Source organism: Lingula anatina, chromosome 2 (genome assembly GCF_051362555.1).
Source record: "Lingula anatina isolate TDL-2025a chromosome 2, LinAna3.0, whole genome shotgun sequence".
In the NCBI taxonomy this organism is placed as follows: Eukaryota; Metazoa; Brachiopoda; class Lingulata; order Lingulida; family Lingulidae; genus Lingula; species Lingula anatina.
The window spans coordinates 4397447-4422618 of NC_141768.1; the positions used below are offsets into that span (position 1 = coordinate 4397447).

The 25172-nt window shown below is 37.7% G+C and overlaps 3 protein-coding genes across 8 annotated transcripts in view; 1 reads left to right on the forward strand and 2 right to left on the reverse strand.

Moving 5' to 3' along the window:
- Positions 1–15084, forward strand: part of LOC106180807 (usherin-like) — a 58095-nt gene extending 43011 nt beyond the window's left edge. For 3 of the 4 annotated variants that reach the window (XM_087003085.1, XM_087003088.1, XM_087003086.1), the window contains 17 exons: positions 94–281; positions 629–779; positions 1160–1366; positions 1593–1790; positions 2094–2248; positions 2612–2810; positions 3145–3252; positions 5133–8096; positions 8395–8600; positions 8947–9048; positions 9381–9616; positions 9905–10134; positions 10554–10733; positions 11105–11194; positions 12134–12378; positions 12506–12751; positions 13189–15084. In XM_087003085.1, the coding sequence (XP_086859211.1) occupies positions 94–281; positions 629–779; positions 1160–1366; positions 1593–1790; positions 2094–2248; positions 2612–2810; positions 3145–3252; positions 5133–8096; positions 8395–8600; positions 8947–9048; positions 9381–9616; positions 9905–10134; positions 10554–10733; positions 11105–11194; positions 12134–12378; positions 12506–12751; positions 13189–13275 (5792 nt within the window). In that variant the 3' untranslated portion in view covers positions 13276–15084. The remainder of the gene's footprint in view (positions 1–93; positions 282–628; positions 780–1159; positions 1367–1592; positions 1791–2093; positions 2249–2611; positions 2811–3144; positions 3253–5132; positions 8097–8394; positions 8601–8946; positions 9049–9380; positions 9617–9904; positions 10135–10553; positions 10734–11104; positions 11195–12133; positions 12379–12505; positions 12752–13188) is intronic. The other variant, XM_087003087.1, reaches the window with a different exon arrangement.
- LOC106180830 (uncharacterized) lies at positions 14570–18545 on the reverse strand. 2 transcript variants are annotated; one of them, XM_013564964.2, is made up of 3 exons: positions 18147–18545; positions 17867–17918; positions 14570–17327 (listed from the first exon to the last, which is right to left on the reverse strand). In XM_013564964.2, the coding sequence occupies exons 2-3, from the start codon at positions 17896–17898 to the stop codon at positions 15383–15385; spliced, it is 1977 nt and encodes a 658-aa protein (XP_013420418.2). In that variant the 5' UTR covers positions 17899–17918; positions 18147–18545; the 3' UTR covers positions 14570–15382. The 2 variants fall into 2 exon arrangements, with proteins under 2 accessions (XP_013420418.2, XP_086859215.1); XM_087003089.1 differs by lacking the exon at positions 17867–17918.
- Positions 18546–18681: 136 nt separating this feature from the next.
- Positions 18682–24195, reverse strand: LOC106180829 (uncharacterized). Of its 2 annotated transcripts, none has more exons than XM_013564963.3 (2): positions 24068–24195; positions 18682–22945 (listed from the first exon to the last, which is right to left on the reverse strand). In XM_013564963.3, the coding sequence occupies exon 2, from the start codon at positions 22935–22937 to the stop codon at positions 20199–20201; it is 2739 nt and encodes a 912-aa protein (XP_013420417.3). In that variant the 5' UTR covers positions 22938–22945; positions 24068–24195; the 3' UTR covers positions 18682–20198. The 2 variants fall into 2 exon arrangements, with proteins under 2 accessions (XP_013420417.3, XP_013420416.3); XM_013564962.3 differs by having other exon boundaries at positions 23891–24137.
- Positions 24196–25172: the final 977 nt, after the last annotated feature.

Consider the following 25172-nt stretch of genomic DNA (forward strand, 5'->3'; position numbering starts at 1 on the left):
TTTATAGATTGTGGGGAAAATCACTTAAATTTTCAAAAGACAAACAGACCAATGAATAGATTGCCAGTAACATTCCTGTATATATTGTGTCAGGTACCCTGTATGACAAGTATGGTAAACAGTGCTGTGGCAGACAGTTGATAGAGAGTGATGTCACATGTTGTGGTGATAGTGAGGAGGGGATAGCATACACAACCAATGTACAGAACACCTGCTGTGGTACAGAGTATGTCCCAACTGCTACCACTGCTTGCTGTGTGGATGAGGAAGGAAAAGCTAAGGTAAATACCATGTGGTTTATGTAGAAATTAAGGGAAATTAAAGGTAACAGTCAGCTTGAAATGAAAGCGTTAAATGAAAGTGCTTGTTTGTCACAGGACATCACTGAGGTTATTTGAAACTGAAAGGTTTCATGATTTTCATACAAACCTTGGATTATTCCTTTTTTAGAGGGATTCAAAGACCTAATCTAGATGATAACTGGGAGAAACTTTTATTAAATTGCTGAATGATTTACACTGAAAATGATATTTCTTATACCAGCACTTAACAAGACTGCATTGGTGATATTTTTTTCATCATGTGCAGTAGTACATGGCATTCTGAAAATTGGCTCTCTTTCTTTCAGTCTCACACATATGACAGTGCTACAGAGAAGACTAATTCCAATGAGAAATGCTGTGGTACAGAGAGAATCTCCTCAGGACTCAGTTGCTGCAACAATGTGGGCTTCAATCCCATCAGTCAAGTGTGTGCTGACCGCTCCAGCATGGAATCTGGTAAATATTCATTTTCTGTCAAATTTTATCAGATGCTTAAAGAAAAATATTTTAACTGCAGCTCACGAAAGTAAGTTTAAAAGTTGAGATTTATTTTTCTAACTTGAATTGATATTCAAAATGTATGAAGATGAAGAAAGGGTATATTCCTTTGTTAATTTGGTTTAGAGTGTATGGCTTACATTTAAATTCATATATCTGTATTATCATTATTATGACTTATTTGATTCAGCATTCATATCCTTTTACAAATATTATTTTTGCTATAATAGGTAAATTTTTGTCCAGACTAAAAAATTGGGCAGCACTTTCATTATACATAAACATGTTTCAGTGAATTTCAGTCAATATTTTAATATAATTTGACCTTCTATATCCAGGCTGTGGTTCCAGTACTGTTTGCCAATCCACACAAAGCCTGAGTGCCTTCTGTGATAGCTGTCAGTTCAACAGCAGCACCAGTATATGTGGGTCTGTCAGTGGACCCTTGGCACCCACCACACCCACCTCCCCACCCACACTACAACCCACCACATGTGAGGATGGACCCCATAGGATATACTCGGGACTAGGACTCAGTTATACTGGTATGGATTAAATAGTTCTTAGGCTAGTTAAAGGGGTTGTATTGAAGGTATCACAAATATATCCATGTTCATGTACTTTACATGCGTTTTTTAACTTCAGGCATTAAGGTTAAATCATTGATAGAAGATAAAATAGTAGATAACATTTAGAGCAGGAAGGGAGAAACAAGATCTATTGCAATAATCTCTATATATTAATTAAAGATTCTTTGGCTTCTTTTTCCAGATGCTGGCCTGTACCCGTATATAACCTATGAGTATTCTGTTGTGGTTGTGAACCGTGCAGGTAGCCAGGCAAGTGACTACGCCTCAGCCACCACCATGCAGGCAAAACCTGAACAGGTGGCTCCACCAACATACAAGATAGTCCCATCCCAGTTAGACACCATCTATCTGAGCTGGAAGGAACCAGGGAAACCTAATGGTGAGTTATAAGGATAAGTTTAAGGTATCCAGGAATCTAATTTTCCTTTAAAAAAAACTGATTCAGTGCAGACCTCTTCTATCTTTAAAACCCATGACCCCCCCACCCCCACCCCCACCCCCACCTCCGCTGCCCCTGTAATCTGGATAATTAGGGAGCGAGATATATTGCATAGGATTTATACTTTAAAGGTTTTCTGTGTCAGTAGCTTAAGGTATTATATTCACTAAGTAAACATCCTTGTTTACCTTACTTTCTATTCCTAGTTAAGATTCAATGAAAAAGAATAACTTGTCTATCCAGGTGCCATCACTGCCTATATTCTGTTGAGAAGTGGTGTAGAGATCTACAGGGGTCTTGGTATGCAGTACATGGACAACAACAACATCAAACCATACCAGACATATACTTATCTGATGAGAGCATGCTCTCTGGCGGGATGTACCAACAGTGAACCTGTAAGTGTATCAGATATTTTCAAATGGTATTTGGCTTAGTGAACAGTTTCACTATGTAATATAAAAATCAGAAGTCATATAGTTATATTAAATCTCAAATGTATGTTTGGGTAGAAAATATCAATTCGATGACAAAAAAAGGTTTTCATACTTACATATTCACCTTGAACTAAAATTCAAATTAAAATCCAAATGTCAGCTAAGGTAATAGTCAAACCAAGCTTGTAACTAATTGCAAGAAGTACCAGTAAAAAATAAATGGTAGTGATACAAGACATAGTTGTTTTAGATTTACCCATATTATAGCAATTCTCATACTCATCTCATAATATCAAATTCTCCAAAATTTGAAAACCCTATCAGGTCACAGTGGCAACACTGCAGGCAGCTCCAGAGCAGGTGCTGCCCCCTACAGTTACTGTTCTCAACTCCTCGGCTATCCACCTGGCCTGGACTCCCCCTGGTAAACCTAATGGTATTATAACCAGCTACCAGATATGGCAAGAAGGAGCAGGCAATATTCACACTGTCAGCAGTGGGGAGCTGGAACACACAGTAAAAGGTTGGTCCAACAAGATTCTTATTTTAAAGAAACCGGTGTTTGTGATAACAGAAACTAGAGTGACTAATTAGGAAGTTTTTCTGTGTGATGATCATGGCAGTAGAAAAAAAAATCAAATTTTATCCACCACAGTTCTATAAAAATAATTAATGAAGGTTGTTAGGTCTGATTGAAAACTTGATCTATATCTCACTTCAAACTCTATTTAACTATTTTATTTTAATTAAATAAAGTAAAAACAACTATCTGCTTGAAAAGCAGTTGAGTCAGGAATTGTTAATTGAAATATGACCTTGAACTTGATCGTTGACCCATGTACATGACCTATTTCCAGGGCTGCTGCCTTACACAGAGTATGAGTTCTACCTTAAGGTGTGCACCCAGGAGGCTTGTACTAGCAGCTCTACTGTGGCAGCAAGGACAGCCGAGGCTGCACCACAGGGTTAGTTTATCTCTTTTCATCTAAAATTTGTGATTTAGATTTGTAAAGTAGTAGTTGTTACAATTTAACTGTAAGGGAAAATAAGTCACATGTATAACATAACTGCTGTTGTAGCAGATGTGAAGCAATGAGTGTGGTAGGTAATGAGTGAGATTGTGTTAGGTGTACATGGTAGTGTGGTGGCATATGAGTGTGTTTGGATGTGACAGAGCTACAAATGTGTTAGATGAGACAATCACTCCAATTTGCAGATGCCATATCGGTACCACAGAACCATATCAAGTTGATAGTGATTATAAAATCTCCTTTTAAAGCATAGTATTTTTTTGTTTAATTTAGTTTCTTAATTTTATTGAAATAATGTGGTTACATATAAGCATGTCACAAGTAGATAACAACTCACCAAAATTAACTGCAACAAATTAAATTGCTTTGAGCTAGAAGTATCATTCAATGAATATTGTTCTGATGTGAGATAATGCACTGCAGGTTGGAAGTTAAAACTACTGACAAATCTGCTGACAAGAGAAAAGAGGGATACTGGTTAGTTCTACTCGTTTATTGTCAGATTTCTGCCTCAGCACCCTCAAAGTTATTCTAAGCACTGCAGGCATGTGCTAATGGGGGAGCGAGGGTGGGGTTGGGGCTAATGTTCATTATAACATTGTTGATGTTGGTGCTAGTCATAGTATTGTATTTCAGTTTTCAAGTGTCAGCATTGACCAAATCAGATTAATTAAAAATAGTCTTTCTTCTTTTTCAATATGTGTGAAATTCTAAAGATCTTTTTAAAATATCTTTATGAGACAACTGTGCTTTTGATCTTACTTGTAATCCTATACTTTTGTTCAACATTTTGCAGCACACAGCAACACCTTATAAGCATGTGTGTACAGCACTGTGAAATAATTTGATGAGGGCATGAAATCCATTGATACATTAGAGATACAAGTCATAGTGACTTGAACACCTAGAAAAATGAAATTATGATTTTTATCACATTGTGTATAGGCTCTATAGAGCTTTTCACTTATCTATATGCTGGTTCAAGTGATTTTTAAATACAGTTCCTACATGTAGATATAGGCAAATGCAAACATATATTGTATACTGTTATTATCCATCTGTCTTGATCAAGTCATTGTCATTGATCAAGCACCTTGTAATATATACATATTTTATTTTATTGATATAACATAATAACTTGATTACCAGTTAAATTGTTGGTTTCACTTTGCTGGTAATATAGTATATTAAGGATAGAGTATTTACTTTACTTTTAGATATAAGGTTTCTCTTAACAATTGTCTTATTATTAATACCAGAAAAATGTTTTATTTTATTTATTTATTTTTATTTTTTTTGCATATTTAGAAAACATATTTGATACGTGTCACAAAGTACTTAAAAAAAACAACTAAAAATGAGAAATCTTAAAAAATTTCAATGTTGAAACAAGTAAATATTATGTAATATGTGAGGAAATATAGTGCCATTATCTCAGGTATTGTGCAGTTACCCAAAATATTGCTTCTAATGACCATTTGTGTTTGTGCTCGTCTTTGGTTTATGTAATCGTTGTGATCAATTTTTCTTGTAATTGTTGGTGGTAGTATTTACAGTTGTAAGAATTATGTCCTTTTGACACCCTTTTACCAATAAAATGTCAAGAATATGTGGATATATTTTAAAGTGCATCATTTTTACCTTATCCTGTCACTATTAACTGCATGACAACCTGTTAGATAATGTGTGCATGGGCAAAGAATCCCACGATGTACTTGTGTTCCTATTGTCTCTTACCTAACATCCATGATTCACAATAATTAGATGGCCACATTAAACAGTAACTGTTATATCACTTTGTCTTCACCTTCCAGGAATGCCTCCACCAAGGTTTGTCATCCTGAGTGCCACTGAGGTAGAAATCCACTGGGAAATGCCAGCCAACCCTAATGGCATCATCACCCAGTTCCGTCTGATCAGAAACCCTGTGGGTGCCATCTTTTCTGGGGCCAACACTACTAGAATGTACATCAACCGTGGTCTCACCCCAGGAACGAGCTACAGCTATGTTGTCCAAGTTGTCTCCAAGGCAGGTTCTGTATTCAGTGAGGCACGTGATGTGACAATACCATCTATCACCCCAGCTGGTATCCCACCACCGAAAAATGCCACTGCCTTGAGCGACTCACAGATTTATGTTGCCTGGGACCCTCCTGCTCAGCCAAATGGTATGATAGATCAGTACAAAGTGTTGCTGAATGGAGGCTCACAAAATGAGATGGAGACTGGCGTTGGACTTGACTTTAGTGCCACATTCGCATACTTGGAGCCATTCACACTGTACAATGTTCGCATCAGAGCATGTATCAGAAATATTGAAAATAGCTGTGGCACTGGTCCTGGAGTGAATGTACGTACCTTTGAGGCTCCGCCTCAGGGGCAGCTTCCACCTGGCCTGGTGGCTAATGGAGCCAGTGTGGTTACTGTAGCATGGGACCCTCCAGCCAGTCCTAACGGTATCATCACAGAATACAGAATACACAGGAGAGAGTTTGGCACAACAGTCGAGTTGTTGATCAATGTTCTCAACAATGCCACATTCACTTTCAGAAATGCTGGCCCTGACCTCAAACCATTTACAGTATATGAGTACAAAGTTACTGTAGCTAATTCTAAAGGTACCGCAGTCAGCCCATGGGCTAGTGTTCGCACACTTGAGGCGGCTCCACAGAATCTGGCTGCCCCAGTTCTTTCAACCAACAGTGCTTATTCCCTCCAGGTGTCATGGTCTCCTCCAGTGAAACCAAATGGTGTAATCACAAGGTACAAGATAGAGTACAGAGCAGTCCCCTTGGACCCTACTGTCACCACACCAGTTCTTCATGTCACAGTGAATGGAGACATAACTCAGACCAGCTTCAGTGGACTTGAACCATACTCACAGTATGCTGTACGTGTAGTTGCTAACAATTCAGTAGGTGGCATTGTGAGCACTTGGCAGATGGCAACAACAATGGAATCCAGCCCATCTGATGTTGGCAACTTCACTGTTGAAAAGGTACCAAATGGACGCTCCGTGATTTTAAGATGGGAGGAACCTGGAAAACCCAATGGGCGCATCACAGGATACAGTATATATGAGTATGGAGAGTATGTCAATGCAATATACACTGGTCTAACCAGATACTTTGAGTTCCGCAGGTTGTCTCCATACACAGAATATGCTGTACACTTGGAGGCGTGTACAAGTGTAGGGTGCGCCAGGTCACCTGCACAGCATTTCTTTACAGCAGAAATTGCCCCTTCAGACCAGGCTCCACCCACTATGGGAGGAGCCAATGCCACCCATGTCAGGTTGTTATGGAAACCACCTGTCAATGCCAATGGAAGGATCCAAAAGTATGAGGTAATCAGAAGGACTGTGGGTGTGATTACCAAGCGTGCTGTCTCGGATCCTCTGGTTGTGTATTCTACCAATAAATCAGCAGACTCTTATGAATATGTGGACTCTGGCCTCCGACCTTACACACAGTATGAGTACAAAATCAGAGCTACCAATTCTAAAGGATCTGTTGAAAGCAGCTGGCTAACTGTAAGCACAGATCAGTCCTCTCCTGAAGGTTTGGCACCCCCAACAGTGGAGTATGTCAGTGGCAGTGCAGATAGGTTGCAGATTAGATGGACAACACCTTCAACAGCTAATGGCATCATACAAAGCTACCAGTTACAACGTAATGGAAGCACACCGTGGAGCTTTTCGGCTGATGATACCAAGGAGTATGTGGATAGCAATCTGAATGCCTTTACCACCTACAGTTATACCATTACTGCCTGCACTGCTGGTGGCTGTACCACAAGTCAGCCAACTTATACACGCACTAGGGAGACAGCTCCACTGTTTGTAAACCCTCCCAGTGTCAGAACAGTCAGTTCTACCAGTTTGGAACTCGCATGGGTCACCCCACAGATTACCAATGGTGAGATTCTGTCCTATCAACTCAAGATGGATGGAGTGGTTATCTACTCTGGAATCCAACTGAGACATGTGGCTGAGAACCTAGTGTCATACAGAGAGTATCGCTTTGTGATAACGGCATGCACAGGAGGTGGTTGCACTGACAGCGCTTCCGTGGTCGGTCGTCCTTCTGAAGATGTACCTCGAATCATGCGAGCACCGACCCTGAATGTGCTCAGTTCCAATGCCATTGAGATAAGGTGGCAGGAACCGGACCAACCAAATGGGGTCATCACAGCCTACGAGTTACGTAGAGACAGTAAGTTAGTTTACTCTGGCCCAAGTACTTCCTACTCTGACTACGGTTTATTGCCAGGGGTGGAGTATGCATATGTTGTCACTGCAATAAACAACCAAGGTAGTGTGAGCAGCCCAGAGGTGAAGGCCACCACATACTCCTCCTCACCAGAGGGCCTCTTACCCCCAGTTCTCACTCCAGAATCCTCCTCAGAGATTCAGGCAACATGGCAAGCACCTGCTCAACCCAATGGAAACATCTACAACTACACGCTGTACAAGGATGATGAGGTGGTGTATTCAGGTACCCAGTTCAGCTTCAAGGTGACTGGTCTGCAATACTGGACAACCTACTCTTTCAGAATTCAGTCTTGTACAAACTCCGGCTGTGCAACAAGTACAGCTAGTAGAGCACGGACCTTGGAGGGCCCACCCTTGGGGCAGAATCCCCCCACTATGCTGCCCCTGGCTGATGGTTCAGGAAAACATGTTGGTGTGAGGGCGGAGTGGTTGCCACCATCTCGTCCCAATGGTGTGATCACTATGTATGCTCTGTATAGGAGGACAGTGACCAGAGATGAAGCAGGTAAATGTTCAGGTCATATCTGCTGTGATACATGCTGCAATATATATAGTGTGCATAAATACTGCTGTGATACATACTGCTGCAATACATACCAGTGATCTAAGCACTGAAAAAGTGAAAAAAAAAACTGCACCTGACACAGGTATATTATACATTTTTAATACAAATTTATCTTTAATAGTAGAGATATGTCTGTGTGGCTGGCTTATATTGTATTGAGTTATATTACGTACATTGCATGATGATGTACATGTATTAATACGTGATTTTATAATCATCTCCATCTGTGTCCTGGCAGGGCGTTCCTCCTATGGTGCCCCAGTTCTGCTGTATAATGGCACAGCTCTGCTGTATGAGGACCGTGACCTGAGTGCCCTCCTGGCGTACACTGAGTACCAGTACATGGTGACCGCCTTCAACTCCGCAGACAGAGTCAGCAGCATGTGGCAGACTGTGACCACATTTGAGGCTCCCCCTGAAGGGGTACCACCTCCCAGAGTGCAGGTAAATATCACTGGAGTAGTTTGTGGTCCCTTAGAAGATGAGGAGACCACTTTTGTTTTCTTTTTTCTTCTGAACAACCTTTCCTTTGTGATAAATTTTAATAGTATTGTATTTGGGTAAGAAATGTATGTTACCCTTGTAAATAAATGTTCAGGTTTAGAAATATGCTGGATGGGAGGCAGAGGTACAATACATACAAGAAGGTTATTTGTTTACTGCCCATGGTGCTCATCTAGATGCTGACTGAAGGAAAAATAAGAAGGCATATTTTTCTTATCAGCTACTGTACAGACTATGCCTAGCATAAATCCTAATTGCTTAGTGTATTACTAAATGTAAATTGCAGGATGTAACAGCCACTAGTGTGAGAGTAGAGATTTTGAAGCCTTCAAAGCCCAATGCGCTGGTCAACAGCCTCAGCTATAATGTCATAGTTGATGATACAGTGGTAAGATTTCATGTGACGTTCTGCTAACTGACTCAATAAATTTACTTACCTGTGATGCCAGTCTCATGTTTGTGAGAAAGATGCACTCCACTGCTGTGCTTAATAGTCATTGTCCAACACTATCCAACATAAAACAGTTATATGCTGACACAGTAGTTTTAAGAAAAATGTAATTTCAGATAATCTGGATTTCAATTCGCCCTTGATAGTGTTGATTTTATGTTTTGAAAGTTATACAATCATGTTATCTTCAGATTGCTAATTCAATATCTGTTAGATGGTGTTTTTCTTCTGAAAAGAAGTTTTGATGTTTCTTTCATTATCCTTTTAAGGTCACCAGAAGTACATTCCTTGTCCAAGAGGTGACAGGTTTGCAGCCTTACACAACCTATGCCATCCGTGTAGAGGCCTGTACCTCTGCAGGCTGCACTACCAGTAATGCCACCTATGTTAGAACACTACAAGCACCACCCACTGGGCTGGCTCCACCCATTGTATCCAGTATAACCAATAGAAGTTGTGTTGTCACATGGGCTCCTCCCACTTATCCCAATGGTATACTAGTAAGGTAGGCTAAAACCAGTGTTGTTTAGGTTTAAAAAAAACTTACATATAAAGTCTTCTTGATTAAAAGTTGCTGTCACTGTGTTTGTAATATGGGTTGATGATTTATTATTGAACTCGTGATAACATGTTTGATAGGCATTACCAACTTATTCTGCTCTAATGATATAATTATTCTTTATATTCATACAATTCCATAGAATAGCATTATGAATTTCAAAATCTTTTCCCTCTCACCTATATTTTCAAGTACCATACACATTGTATTGATATACAAAACTTCCATTTCCAGGTTTGAGCTCTCCTACCACCTGTCCTGTCCTCCCCCTTACCAGCCCTTCAACACTAGTGGTCTGTGCCAGGCCCAGGGTCCATATACCATCTACTCAGGCCTAGAGCTCCAATACACTGTGCCTAACCTGCAGCCATACACTAACTATGAGTTCCAGGTCAATGCCTTCAATGAGCTGCCAGGGGGAGTGGCTAACCCAGGCTGGACCAGGATGACCACTCTGGCTGGAGGTAGGGGTTTGTTTGATTGATTGACTGATTTGTTAAATGATTGGTTGGTTGATTGATTGATTGATTAGTTGATTGATTGGTTGATTGATGTAAGGGTAATGCTGAGAATATATTTTTCTGTGTGTACTTTATTTACTGAAATGAAAATCCAAATTTGACCTCTTCTACTTTGATATGGCTCAATGACCTTATATATTGTAACATATACTTGTACCGTACAAGCTATTGCAGCTGGCATATTGTCACATGAATCACTAAAAAGGAAAAAAAGAACGATATCTAGTATATTGAAACATAGTCAAAATCGTAATCATAGAGTTTCCTGCATCTCCAGGAAAAGAAGAAACTTTTTCCATTAGCACAAATGCTGTCTTTTAAATGTTTCTCACCATCACATTTTATTATTATTTCTCTTCCAGTCCCAGAATATTCCACGCCCCCCAGGCTGTCCAAACAGGGCACCACAGTTGTAGTGGACTGGTCAGATAGCTTCCAGCTTAATGGAGAACTGCTGACCTATACTTTGCTGGCAGATGACCGCAAGACATACACTGGATTTGAGACCAGTGCTGCAGTAGAGAGGCAGACCAAAGAACAAAGTGAGTTTGGTGCTACAAATGCATGCACATACGCACGGACACATGCACACGCACATACACACACACACACACACACATGCATGCACATATACATGCATGCTTTTATGAATAACCTCAATTATTCATAACCCAACAAGTTTTCTGACCCCTGATCCCCTTTTTAACTTTCAAGAATTAACAGTGCTGAACTTCTGAAACTCTATGTTGGTGTTAAAAGTGACCTAAATTTTGAATTGTTCTTAACCTGTAAATTGTGATGTGTGTCAAATGTTTGTGTTGGGATTCCAATATATCCAAAGCTAGCCCACAATGTGTCAATTTTCTAATCACACACAAACGCACACTTGTATATAATATTTATGTGTTTACAGTTATCCAGTTTAAAGTCCGTTGCACAACAAAGATGGGTGTGGCTGAAACTCCAGTGATAGTATTTGACCCAAGCTCAGCAGATAATGTTGGTAAGTTTTCTGTGCTAGATTGCTGTATAAATAACACAGTATGATATTGCACTCTGTACCAGAATATTTCATAAGATAACCTGTATAAGTTTTGAAAAGATTTCTTATCTAACTCAGCTGTAGACATAGGAATAACCACTACATGTTTTTTATCCCTTGTGAAATTTATTATGCAGTAGTCTCTTCCCCAGTAAAATTAAAGGCTTGTGTACTCACAAGCAATATTGTAGCTTTAAACTATCACATACAATGGAAAGGCTGTTATTGGACATTAATTCTAACATCTGTTCTAACATTATTACAGCACCATCAACAACAACAGGTATATTATTCGTAGACAATTTATTACTTTGCATGTTACACAGAAACATTTTCAGAAATATTTTTATTGTGATATGAATATTTTAGGCACCATCTGCAAGTGTATAATTACAATTTTATCAGCACACTATTTGTTAAAGCATGTATAGATTTGTTGAATTTCACAAAGAAAATTTTTTGTTTACTGACAGTTCATGTAAATGCACAGATTTCTTTTTTATTTTCATTTACATTGAACACTTAATTACTGGGTTTTTAATTGTTTGCTTTGATAAACATGTCAAGCCAGTGGAAATATAAAATAGAAAGAAAAGCATGCACATTTTTTATTTTGTTAAACAAGATATTATGAGATGAAATGACCAAAACACAGAGATAGATTGCATAACCCAAGTTAAGAATTAGCTTTCTCAGATTCATGGAATATGTACAATTGTGCAGATTGTAGTCCTACAACTATTTAAACCTACTGTCATTGAAGACAAACAGTCACATCCAGCAATGACTTATTGCCATGAATATTCAGCTATTCAATTTCTACAATCCTTGTTCTAACAACAGATGAGAGTTCATGTATAACTTCATTTAATCAACTCTCTAGCTCCTTTTGTTCTCCAGGAACAGTGGCTCCATCTGTTGCCCCACAGATCCAGCTCCCATTTTATCAGGAAGTGTGGTTCATCGCAGTGATTGCACTGGTGGCATTGCTGCTACTGATGACAGGCATAGCGTGCTGTCTGCGCTACTCTGGAACCAGAACGCCCTATGTGAGGGAGAGGATGCCTCTGCAGCCCAGACAGAAGAAATATGGCAATCAGATTGGATATTGTGTGGATCCTTATGATGGAAGCATTATTACCAATGTAAGGAAAGTTATGCTATATTTGAATGATGTGTCTGTATTTTATAATAGTAACTATAGGATTTAATTAAGTTGAAATGTAGTATCGTTACACTTTATGCATCTAACACAATTAAATACTGCTTCAGGACATTCCTCAGAGATCTCCCAGTCAGACAGGTAGTGTCAGAGGTCGTGCACAGAAATACATGTTGGATGACCATGAAGAAGGTTTTGTGAACCCCGCATATTCCACAGCGTCCATGCGCAGCAGGAGTAACAGTTTTGTTGATGTTTCATTTGATAAAACGTCGAAGTCGTCAAAATATTTGGATGATGATGATGACCCAATGTGGGATGGACATGTTCATGACAGTGGCTTGGTTAGTATGGCAGTAAGTATAAGGGGAGGGGCATTTGTTTAATGGGAGATAAGGGAAAGGGATGGTTCACATGTTATATGTGTATATGCATATCAGACCTTATTTGAAACAGTAATCACTTTGAATACCAATACTGTGAACTTGGAAGCCCATATGTGGTGTCACGAGCTGGGTTCAGTGGTTTAAGTAAAGGGACGAGGAAATGGATGGTGTGGGGGGGGGGGGGTTGGAGGATGATTGAGGAGGCAGATATAAAGGGGGATGATCTTTTGATATCTTCATTGGTTAAAATATGAGCCATCCTGTAACCAGCAGGTGGAATGCCTAATTAAAGATGCCGACTACCAATAATTTATTGTAATTTTTCAAACCATTGGCAAGTACAAATGTCCTATCTTCTTATGGGTATGTCAGACTGATAAAGATTTTATTCCTTGCTTTCCCCACAGGGGCAGTTTGATGATGATGACTACGCCTCCAGTCATCCAGTAAGTGTCACCAAGGAGCAGACAGTCTTCACAGACACTCATTTATAGCACTCCTGACTAACATTGTATCCATTTATATCTGATACCTAAAAGAACACTTATGGCGGCCATATTGTCTCAAGTTCTGTGCCTGTTTGGTGCTGACATCTGTAGGATTTTAGGAGCCAATAATAGCTGAAACGTCACATGCTAAATAGGCTAGCCCAGTGACAAATACAGTGACAGGGTTTTCAGCCACGTGTAATCTGAAGTGAATGTGTACAAGACTGGTGCTGTTGAAACTTGGGATCAGGGAACACCAGTCAAATGCCATGAGATTGCTTTTACTGTGAAACCTACCATACAAAGAGATTTGTTATTATTACGATTGCTCTATACAAAAGGGTATATAAAACAAGGATATTAAAAATTTTTTTTATATTTTTACTCTAGGGAACATTAAGTACAAAGAGATTTATGTGTGTAACCCTTTTTTAAATCTCTTTTTGATGAGATAAATTTTTGTGACATATGGATCTTCACAATATTTTGTTGACCTGTCCATTCTTTATATTTATTCATTTAGTTGAAAACTTTGCTAGTCTTTAACCGTCCACATATTATGTATTAAGCAAATATGCATTCTTAGTAACTTACAGCAATCTTTTAAGTGTTTACATTTTGAAGATATATTTTATATTAAAAACAGCTTCTTAAAGACCAAATATTATTAATATTTTTCGTGTTTTATGCATCATTTATGCACTGCTGAGCCAGAAACTCATTCCCTCCTCACCACTGTATTTACCGTCCACAAATATATTTTATAAGCATTTAAATGTAGGAAACATAAGATCTGTTTGCAACCCATGCCTGTGATGGGAATGTTTGTAGGTTCTTTTATGTGGAATTTTTTTTTTATTTAAGAAGTCCACAATATTATATAAATTTAATATCTTATTTTTAACTTTACACCTATACTGGTTGTATGTAGCCTAGCTGAATAATGCAAGCTTGCCAATGCATTTACCAAGCCCATTTAAACTGGTCACAATTATAAAGCATGCGCATATTCATAGTTACCAAAGATTGTTTGTATGTTAATGATTGAATTATGTAAGTTTTGTTTTTGCTATACATTGGTAGATGCCCAGCTACTGTTTGTTGCTTTTTTACATTCCACAATATTGGTTGTGCTGGCCATATACTTCAGAGTTAGTGAGCATAGATTGAACATATATTTATGTATGTTTTCTTGTTATATAAGACAATGTATTCCAGGTTGCTTTTAGTAGCTTCTTATACATTCCAGATAAACTAAGTCAAGTTGTCATCTGATTTTTTTTTTAATGTTTGATGATGGTATGCAGTTTTAAATCTTTAAAACTCACACACACACACACACACACACACACACACACACGCTTGCACACTTATGAAATCTCACACTTAAGAAGCTAGCTTAGTGAAGAAGCATATACAATAGAGTGAGCTTTTGTGTGATACTATAACATTATAAAGAGTTGCAAATATTAATCATTTGTGCAGCTAAATAATCATTGTGGATTTGAGATGAAATTTAATTAATTTTGTAATACATGCTCAATCTTATTCTAATTCTTGTAGAGCTCTAATCAAAACAGCAACTAATGATTTTTTTCTATGCACTTATTACAGTCTAAAGGATACTCTTACAAAAACCTTTTTAGATGCATGTTCTTGATGAAATTAATTTGTACTCAGTCAATATTTCAGAAATTAGCAATTATGCCTGACTAAATGTTCAGGGTAACTTCAATTTCTCACATTTTCTATTAGTCAAGCAATGTACATGCTGTAAAGATAAAGACATCTTGAAAGAGTAAATTATTGAATCAAGCCAGGAGTTTGTTTAATTGTCATATAGCAATTTTTATTGCTATGGAATATTTGAGTCTGAAGTCTTTACTATTTTCTTTAATCTTATCGTCAACCAACCCCTGGTCTTTCTCTTTCTCTCTCTCTTTCTCTCAGTTATTTAATTAAATTTTTTTTTCTTTTAAAAAATTAATAGTTTTTGGTAAATATACAAAACTTTCAACATATTGCAAAGTTTTTGGCAACAAAATTTCATTACAAGTCTCTTTAGTTGAGTTTTAAGATGATCTTTTATTCAACAGTGCAATCACACTAGTGTTTATTTGACATTTTTCCCACCATGTATTTTTTCGTGTCTACCACAGTCACTTTTTCTAGCAAATTTCTTACCACAGGACTTACATGTATATGGCTTTTCTCCAGTGTGAATTCTCTCATGTTTCACCAAAGTGCTACTCTGCGTGAAAGCTTGTCCACAAAAATGACACTGAAATGGTTTATCATTTGTGTGAATTCGCTCATGTCTTGCACAAATTTTCTTCTGCGTGAATGTCATTTTACAAAAATGGCATGCAAATGGTTTTTCTCCAGTGTGAAGTCTTTCGTGAAACACAAGATCCATTCTCTGCACAAATCCATTGCCACAGTATTGGCATGTGAATGGTTTGTTTAAAGTATGAATTTTTTCATGTTTGACACAAGAACTTCTATCAGAAAATGCCTTTTCACAGACACTACATTTAAAAGGTTTTTCACCCGTGTGAATTCTTATGTGTCTAATGCTGTCACATCGATGTGCAAATGCCTTTCCACAGAACTCACACTTGTACAACTTGTCATTCTTGGGGCGTTCCTGATGTTTGCTTGTTGGAACTTTCTGGGCCTCACCAAGTATAACAGGACTACCCGATTCCAACTTGTTGCAGCAGTTTTCATTTTCTGTGATGAGAAAAACATCTTTTTTACTTTCAGTGTCTACTCCAATAGTGGTTTGTTTAACTGAAGTATTGGTTTGAAATGAACTTTTATCTGCCACTATGGGGTGCTCTCTTTGTGCAATATGCAGATCAACCTCTATGTAATTTTTACTGGAAACTGAAGCATGTCCATTATCAGCCGTCAATGAAAAGTTTCCATCTTGAAATTTAACAATATTTTGAACTGGTTTTAAACAAGTGTCAGTAGAATTTACAATCAGTCCATTATCAGCTGTGGCTTGAAAGTGTCCTTCCTGTATTCTGTGGCCAGTTTCTGCATGAATCTCACAGAAGTTGGAGGTCTCTCTTTTTTCAACCACATCCCCAGGGTTGACTTGTTTCACAACGGATGTCATCTCAGCTGTAGATTTAATAAATGACTTTGGAAAATTTTTATCTTGTTTTGCATCACCATTATTCTGGCCTACCACGGTATTAACTGCATTTGCTTGAATATCAGGTAAACTTGAAAGATTGGACTGTTTATTTTGTACTTTGCGAGCATGTATTCGTTCATGCCTTCCACAGTCACTATTCGAAGCAAATTTCCGTCCACAATACTTACAGGTATATGGCTTTTCTCCAGTATGAATTCTTTCATGTTTCACCAAAGTGCTACTCTGTGTGAATCCCTGGCCACAATAATGACACTGAAATGGTCTTTCATTAGTGTGAATCCTTTCATGTCTCTCCAAAGTTTTCTTCTGTGTGAAAATCATTTTACAAAAATGACAGTCAAAAAGTTTTTCTCCAGTGTGGATTCTTTCATGCAGCACCAGATCCCATCTCTGTATGAACCCATTCCCACAGAACTGACAAATAAATGGCCTATCATAATTATGAAGTCTTTCATGTCTGACGCAAGCAGCTTTCTGGGTAAATGCCTTTTTACAGACTCGACACAGGAAGGGTCTTTCGCCAGTGTGTACTCTTTCATGCTTGATATTATCACTTTTCCTTGAAAATACCTTGGTACAATATTTGCACTTGTGTAAAGTTTTACCCTTGGGTGAATTTGGTTGTTTGGCTATTACACTGAGACAACTCAAATCTGAGGCACTGGAATTACTTTTGTTTTCTTCTTTGAAATTATGTGCATCTATACTTTTGGAATCACCATCTTCAGGGGCCTCATCATCGTCATACATGGATGATGATTCACTCTTCTTGTGTTTGTTACAATGAGGGGATATTTCCTCTTGTATCTGGTTATTGTGTGGAACCTGTTCATCATAACCAAGTGTATATTCCTTTGTCATAACCCGAGTCATAAGGAGATTAACAATTCTGGAATAGAAAAATCAGATTAAAATATATCAGTCATGCACAGTAAAAGAACTGTGTTCAGATATTACTAATTAAAATATTTACAAAAATCTAAAATTCAAGAAATTTGCATTTATTTAGCATTTAATATTACAAAATGACTCAAATATGTTGATTTTTCAGCACTTAGGCACTTCAATTTTGGGATTTTACAGAATTGTTAGAAATCACTAAGACAAAACTCATGGATCTTAAACGATCAACTGTCTTTTAAAAATGCAAAATTATGCTGTGCAGATCAGCAGCAAAATCAGAAAATAGTAATATTATTATGATGACAATCATGCATAATTATAATAAATAAATGAATACAGTGCTCTGGCAGACACAAATTTCATTCTTTTCTTTAAAACCTGTTCACAGCTGCTTACTTCAGCAAAAGAAAATTATTTACAGTACATGTATATATCCAATATTGCTTTCTTCATTTCCATTTCTTCTTTACAAATGAGATAAAAGCAGAGTAAGAAGAGATTAATTAAAATAAAATACTAATTTACCTATTTAATTTATCAGGTTTTGGTGCAGACATGATGTCGATAGATCTCTTTTCTGGAATGCAGAAAAATATGACAAAACTGGAAACTTTTCCAATATTGCTGCAGTACTTTATCTATTCCTACAGTCTACTTCTATAATATAGGGTTTTTAACTAGCATGAAAAGACAAGAAAGCACAAAAACTTTATCCGTCCATCATAAGCACTGACGTAAATGTTGAACAAGCTTTAACGATTACATGTACCTTTAATAATAACAGTGACAATGCAATACGTCTTACCCCCTCCACTTGCTGTTAACGTTAACGAGGATTCCAAGCGGCGTATACGCTAGCATAGGGCATGAAATTCAGCTTCATAAGGGCAGTGATCACAATGATGGAATATTTAATCCTTTCTGATACATTGACCATATTGTTACACAGTCTGTGCGTGGGCCAAACCTGACTGGGAGAGCGATGAGTGCAAATGGCCGCTCTACAGTAGCTGCAGCAAAGTGCCGCTGTTTACTATATTGTGCTTGTTGTGGATCTATTAGCGCAACTAACACACTTGCATCTGCATGATCCGTTTGGAGGAGCGGTGAAACGCTAGGTTTTTTTTTCTTTTTTAACACACTTAATGAATACACTCAATAAAAGATGGACTTTGGAATTAAAGAGTGGTCTTTTTGAGGTGAATTACATACACTGGGCAGATTCACACTGCGCCTATTTAGGGGGATGTACTTGGGGGTTTCTGAATTAAACTAGAATTGTTCATGATGCCACAAAATGCTGCAAGTAGTAGACCATTATTACTACAATCAATATCATCTTTCTTTCGCCTTCTACAGTTCCTTTATTACATTCATAATAAAATTTACAATCTCTTCTTGTAAAAATGTGAGAAAGTTGTTAAATATGGACTGTTCATATGTATGTGAATGTTAATATATATACTTTTACTAACCAGCAACCAGCATTAAATTTCTCAGCTGAAAGTAAGACAAAATATAAAATTTCATATATTTTAGCGAAATATTGGTCAGTTTGTCATTTGATAATATAAAATATAAAAATATAAGCATTTTACTGCAGTTTCATAAAAAATATTAGTCTTTGATTTACCTCGTTTTATCTTAGATCTTATCTTAAAGTAATGATACCAGTATGATTACTACTGAAAGCTTTGCATTCGTTGATTCATAAAAATTAGCTAAAATAATTGTAAGTTGAAAAATAAAATCACATATCTATCCATCTTAAGACATAGGTTATCATAAAAATTCTCCACTGTCATATCCAGCCATGATGTATCTGGTGCCCAATACTGGCACAAAACAGCTTGATTGCAATTAATACCCATTATCTCTCTGAAATCCTTTATCTGGATAAATACAATAAGTGGTGGATGGGAGACATTACTCAGGGAAATTACATTGTTTTAGGGTCATCCATTTTATTATCACTTTCACAGGTTTACAAACCAAACAGTAGAGGGTTGGTAATGCCCACTGTACACTTTGGAAAAATAATAAAAATGAATACCCTAACTGCTGTCATAGGCCATAAATTTTAGATTTTCACCTTGTACTCTCTGAAGGGGGGAGGATAAAAATGGAGCACCCCTTACAGCAGTGTGTGCCCAACCAAACCTGGGCTTTAATATGGCACCTTAAATAAGAATTTGGATATTTAACAAATTGGTATAAAAAAGATGATGCATAGTTATATTGTGCAAATGAACAAATACTTTCATGGATGATTATGTATATCTTTATCATCCAGTGCATAATTAAAATAAAGCACTTTGTCCGACTAGACATCTGGACTGTAAAATATAATAATGTATTTCAGTTTACAAATCAAGGCTCTCACAAATTGATATCTAATAATGGGTAAAATTCAACCTAATGGTTATTCTAACAATAATGATAAAAATATAATGAAAACATAATTAAGATGAAAAATTAATTGAGACTATTATACAGGGAAAAGTTATCATCAGTACAGATGAGCTATGTAATTTTTGTTTCACAAAACTTTCTACTGGCTACTCTATTTCATTAAAGGCGTGCAAAGCAAGTCCTAGCTGTACAAAATTGATGACAAACAAATGCTAAAAGCTAAAGTTGTAAGTCATTATTCAATGCTTTGAGATAATAATAATAATAATAATAATAATAATAAGATGCATTTTTAGGAATGTATTTATCTTGAAACAAGAGGCTATAAAAATAATTTCATTTACATTATTTGAAAAGCAAAATCAATAGGTAGTACTGCTGATGCAGCAAAATCTCTGTCCATGAGGAGAACAACGGAAATCCAAGAACGTTTTTCTAAAACTTATTATTTTTTCCAAAATTTTTTGGGTGTCCATTTCTTCTTTTGCTTCTCCCTAACTTTTGGGAGTTCAAAATGGTCCAAGGCATATTCATCAGCAGGTTCTCCTAAATTTTCTTCTGCTAACACATCACTCTTTCGGCTGTCTGAGTCGGAATCATAAATGGCAGCATCATTTACGAGTTTAGTACCAGGGAAAGGTGGTGGAAGACGGTGTTTTGGCTTAGGAGGTGGAGGAGGTGGGCCTCTTGATGCAGCATCTTTTTCGTCATTGGAGAAATGGTTCTCATCTGTCTGTGGTACCAATGGCAATGGTTTGTTACTCTTCTTGCTCATGAGTTTTGTTTGCCTCACTGTGCCATCCACTGGATAGTAGTTCTTTGCTGGAGCTACTAATTCATGTAGTTGTGAGGAAGTTGGTCTGTTTTCAGGCAAAGGATGCCAGCACTGTTTCATGATGTCATAAAAAAGATCTGCCTTTTCTAGAGGTGTTTTCTTATTTAGCTTTCCTTTAGTAGAAGGGAAGTCCATAATTTTGCCCTGTTTGACAAATATGGCTGCTTCTCGGTTGTTCTTCTCTGGATATGGTGGCTGCCCATTGCTGAGAACTTCCCAAAGAAAGATGCCAAAGGCCCACACATCAGACTTTGTGCTGTATACGGCTTCTTCCAATACTTCTGGTGCAGCCCATTTCACAGAGATTTTTTCATTTTTGCAAGCCCTGTAGCGGTCATCTTCTACATATCTTGCCATCCCAAAATCTGCTAACTTTGCATGGAAACTTTCATTGAGGAGGACATTTCTGGCTGCAACATCACGATGCAGTATATATCTCTGGCGCTCAAGGTATTTCAAAGCAGATGCAATGTTCTCAAAGACATCGAAGTAAGGCAGATCTGAGACTTCATTATTCTTCAGCCATTGTCGAAGATTTCCACATGGCATCTTCTCCATAACGATGGCAAATGGTTCTTGTGAAAAGCGAACTCCCACCAGCTTTATTATGTGATCATGGCATAGGCGCATCAAGGTCTGTGCTTCATTCAAAAAGTCATCCTCAGCTGAATCGGAAACATCTTGTGTATGGAGCATTTTTGCAGCCACATCTTGGGTTTTTAATGTAGCATTGACAACAATACCAAACTGCCCATTTCCAAGCTTTGTGCCTTCTTGGAGGTCATCTTCAATCTCAAAGGATTTCTGGTAGTGATGACCAGGTGTGATGGCAAGGTGGGCTTCTTTAAATGGACGTCTCAGTCTTGTGACAAGTCCATATCTGCTGCAGCGGAAATAGTTCACCAAGTCCTTAAGTGTTGGAAACACGCGGTAATCTCCACCAAGACTAAACTCTCTGTCTTCTTCTTTTATTGGATAGGGCCAGACTTGGCCAAACTCATCACAAACTGCTAGGTAATAACCATCATTCTTGGAGGAGGGATAGACCATGAAGCAGCCTTCTCGTTTTCTTTGCTGAAGCATAAAAGTGGCATTCTTGGTAGTAATGCGAATGGGATAGAACCATGGTTCTTTTTCAGGTCCACCATAAAGAGAAACCTTTGAAGCTGGAATGCAAAAAGATCTCCCATCTAAATCATAGGCAATGCATGCAGGTGGTTGGTCTCTCAGATAGTCACCGCTGTGTTCTATCAGGAGTGGTGTTCCTTCTTTAAGGCATACAGCATTTTCTTCAACTTTACAAAATTCAGCGCCATCTACCTGTATGACTGGGTAATTGGAAGTGGACTGTCGTCGAAATTTTTTTGCTACCAATTTGGCTCGTGTAGCTTTCTCCCCAGCAGCTGACTTCAAGGCAGATTTGTGATCATCTGTGTACTGTGGCTTTATCACTTTTCTTTCTCTCACATTTGCATAATCGGGTTCCTTGTCTTCTTTGTTTTTGTCTTTGTCTAACCTCTGCAATGCCGCTGCCACTTTCCCACTCCCAGCATTGGGTTTTGGCATTACCTGAGGTTTTTGCTTCACTGCTGTCTCAGCTCCACTCTTTTTCTCCAAACCCTCAGGAATAAGGAAGAATTTTTTGCATGCAAATGTTTCTGTGCAATTTTGAGATGGCTGTGGAAAATCTTCATCTAAAAACACCTCGCTGAAGTCATGCAAAGGAAGGACTATTACATCTTCTTTAAGAAAGGCTTCAACTAGCTCATCTGGTTCATGGGCACTTGAATAACGTGACTTTTTAGAGTATTTGGATTTGGGTTTGGTGCCTTTTCTGGCTTCTTGCCTTATCTTTCCTACTTCAGATATCCCCATGTTGGAGACATCTTCTGACACCAAGATGTACCCATCATTGTCCAGCTCATCTTCATACAGATGATCAGTTGTGTCATTTGGATGAACGGTCCCCACATTATCTTTTATTGACTCCTTTGTTATGGCTGCCAACAGATAACTTGAATCATAAAAATATTCATCATCATCCCTCTCCTCTTCCTTGTCAAATGCATCTTGAACGAGGTTTCTCAAATGTTCTTGGCCGGTTTCAACAAGAGCTTTCATTAAGACCTTGAATGCTGCGTCCCCACGATGCGAAATAATTTCTAGGAACTTTTCACAGCTCTTTTGACGAGTTTGACATTGCCGTACATCTTCATGCATGTGGTCTGTGAGCACCCCTTCCTGTATCAGGTGAGCACTGAACTCTGGGTCCAACACATCCAGGTCACGGATTAGAGCCACTCTACATTTGTTCAAGGCTTTGCGGTACTCTTCACGCATAGACCCCATTTTATACCCTGCAAATGAAAAAAAAAATAATAAAATTTAATAAATATCTGCATTTATGTAATGACATATACTGTCTGCTACAGCACCAACAGAAGCAAGGGCTTCCACAATTATTACTTTTTACAGATATTTTCAAACAAGGTACATGTAAACACATAAAAAAAGAGCAAAATCAGGGCATATTTAAATACGTTTTCATTTTTACATTTTCTTTCATATGAAAAGGTGGATTCAGTAACTGTTGATCTACATGTATGTCATCAAAATAAAACTGCAGCAACATGGAAATAAAATTTTGTATGTCCCACTCAGTGTTTGCCTCTTAGGAAAATAAGTTGCTGGACCGAAAGTCCAGCCATCTTGAAAAGTAGCTGGACTGAATGTCTGCCGGGTGGGAAAACTTCTCAGCCCGTCCTGAAAGTTGTCAGCCCCGGGCAGACCGTCCAGCCTTAATTTCTAACACTGACCCCACTTCATTTAGTAGGTACAAATGTACTTCACCTATCAAATTTTAATGGTTAACTCAGACAAACAGAGTCAGGCTCAGTGTCAGATTTCAATTAAAATCTCCCTGGAGTTAAACCTTTCTGCGAGTTCAGCATACCAGTATAAAGAGGCCTACACATTCTGCCAGCTAGTGTATAATTAGTATAGTATAGTATAGTATAGTATAGTATAGTATAGTATAGTATAGTATAGTATAGTATAGTATAGTATAATAATAGTATAGTATAGTATAGCATAGTATAGTATAGTATAGTATAGTATAGTATAGTATAGTATAGTATAGTATAGTATAGTATAGTATAGTATAGCATAGCATAGTATAGTATAGTTGTACTGTAGAGTAGAGTAGAGTAGCTAGGGTATATAAGTGATAACAACTCACAAAATTCACAAACGGCCTGAACACAGAAAGTTGAAATACGGGTACTGTGTTATTTATTGCTTACCTGTCCAAGTCTGGCTTGTAGCTTTTATTCGAGCATTTAGTGACTTTGGGTTAATCACCACTAGAGTCTACCATTCGGCTTCCAAATCATTTACCTATAGATCTGATAGATCGGCTGATAGATTTACCTGAAAACTACGCAAACTACTTAATCTAATAGATCGGCTGATGGATTTACCCGAAAACTCCTACGCAAACTTCCTACACACTCTACGCATCGTTACTTCCGCACCTATAGCTTCATAAATTCCAAACTGCTGCCTCGATTTCGGCACAGTGGCTTATGTTCAATTTTCGACATATATATACGTAAACGAGGTCATTTAAGTTACAGAGTGAGTCTGACGCATCGGATACAGTCACTAGCTGGGCAAAACCACGTTATCTAAGGTCCGGGATGGAAATCCCGAGGTTACCAAGTGGGCTGATCAAATATTAGCTGATCAGCCCTAGTTTCCATGGCACATATCCTAATAATAGGCCAATTTACTGTATTTCAATAGGCCTAACTTAACCCTCACCTTTAAAATATTAGGGCCTATTTGCATTTTCTGTCTTTTCGACGAAGTCTGCAAAGTGAAAGTAAGAAGGCTAAAAGAATTCTCCAGATCGACACACGAGTCACTGACGAGGGGCACGTAGGCATACAGTGTACCTCTTAGTGTATAGTGTTGATGGTAGGCCTAATAATTAAAACCTGTGTAAACTAATATAAGGTATACCCTAGTGCGCACTCAGCGTTGAAACGACACAAATTAATGCCATAGAGTCCTATTTAAATAGATTACTGATTATAACTTATGAGAAAGAGAACTCGGAAGTAGTGTTCATAAGTACGTAAATTCGCAAGAAAGGAGACTACTACATGTACATATGTAGTAAGTAATTAAATAGAGAAATGTTAAACTGATTAAATCAATAAACAGGATAAAGATAAACCAGCGCAAAAGTAATTGATTAACCAAAAAGTGTTTATCAAGTACCAATTTTCAAATTTGCAAATAAAATTCATGATTCCTTCGTTTTAGACCCTACTCGAATAAGTTAATTCCTTGTTAATAGGCCTACTGGTACATGTACCAGATGAATAAATGTGCTTCCAGACACAATGCCCCTATTAATTAATTATAATTAATTAATAATAAATAAATACATGAGAAGTACCAATACATAAATAAATATACGAAAAACAAACAAACAAACAAACAAACAAATAAATAAATAAATAAATAAATAAACAAATAAATAAATAAATAAATAAAATAGACACTCCAGTTAACAAA

Coding starts and splice junctions, on each gene's coding strand:
- LOC106180830 (XM_087003089.1), bottom strand. CDS start 18,202: ATGCTAGCGTATACGCCGCTTGGAATCCTCGTTAACGTTAACAGCAAG. Junction 17,328..18,146: donor GTTAACAGCAAGTGGAGGGG/GTAAGACGTATT, acceptor TTTCTATTCCAG/AATTGTTAATCTCCTTATGA.
- LOC106180829 (XM_013564963.3), bottom strand. CDS start 22,937: ATGGGGTCTATGCGTGAAGAGTACCGCAAAGCCTTGAACAAATGTAGA.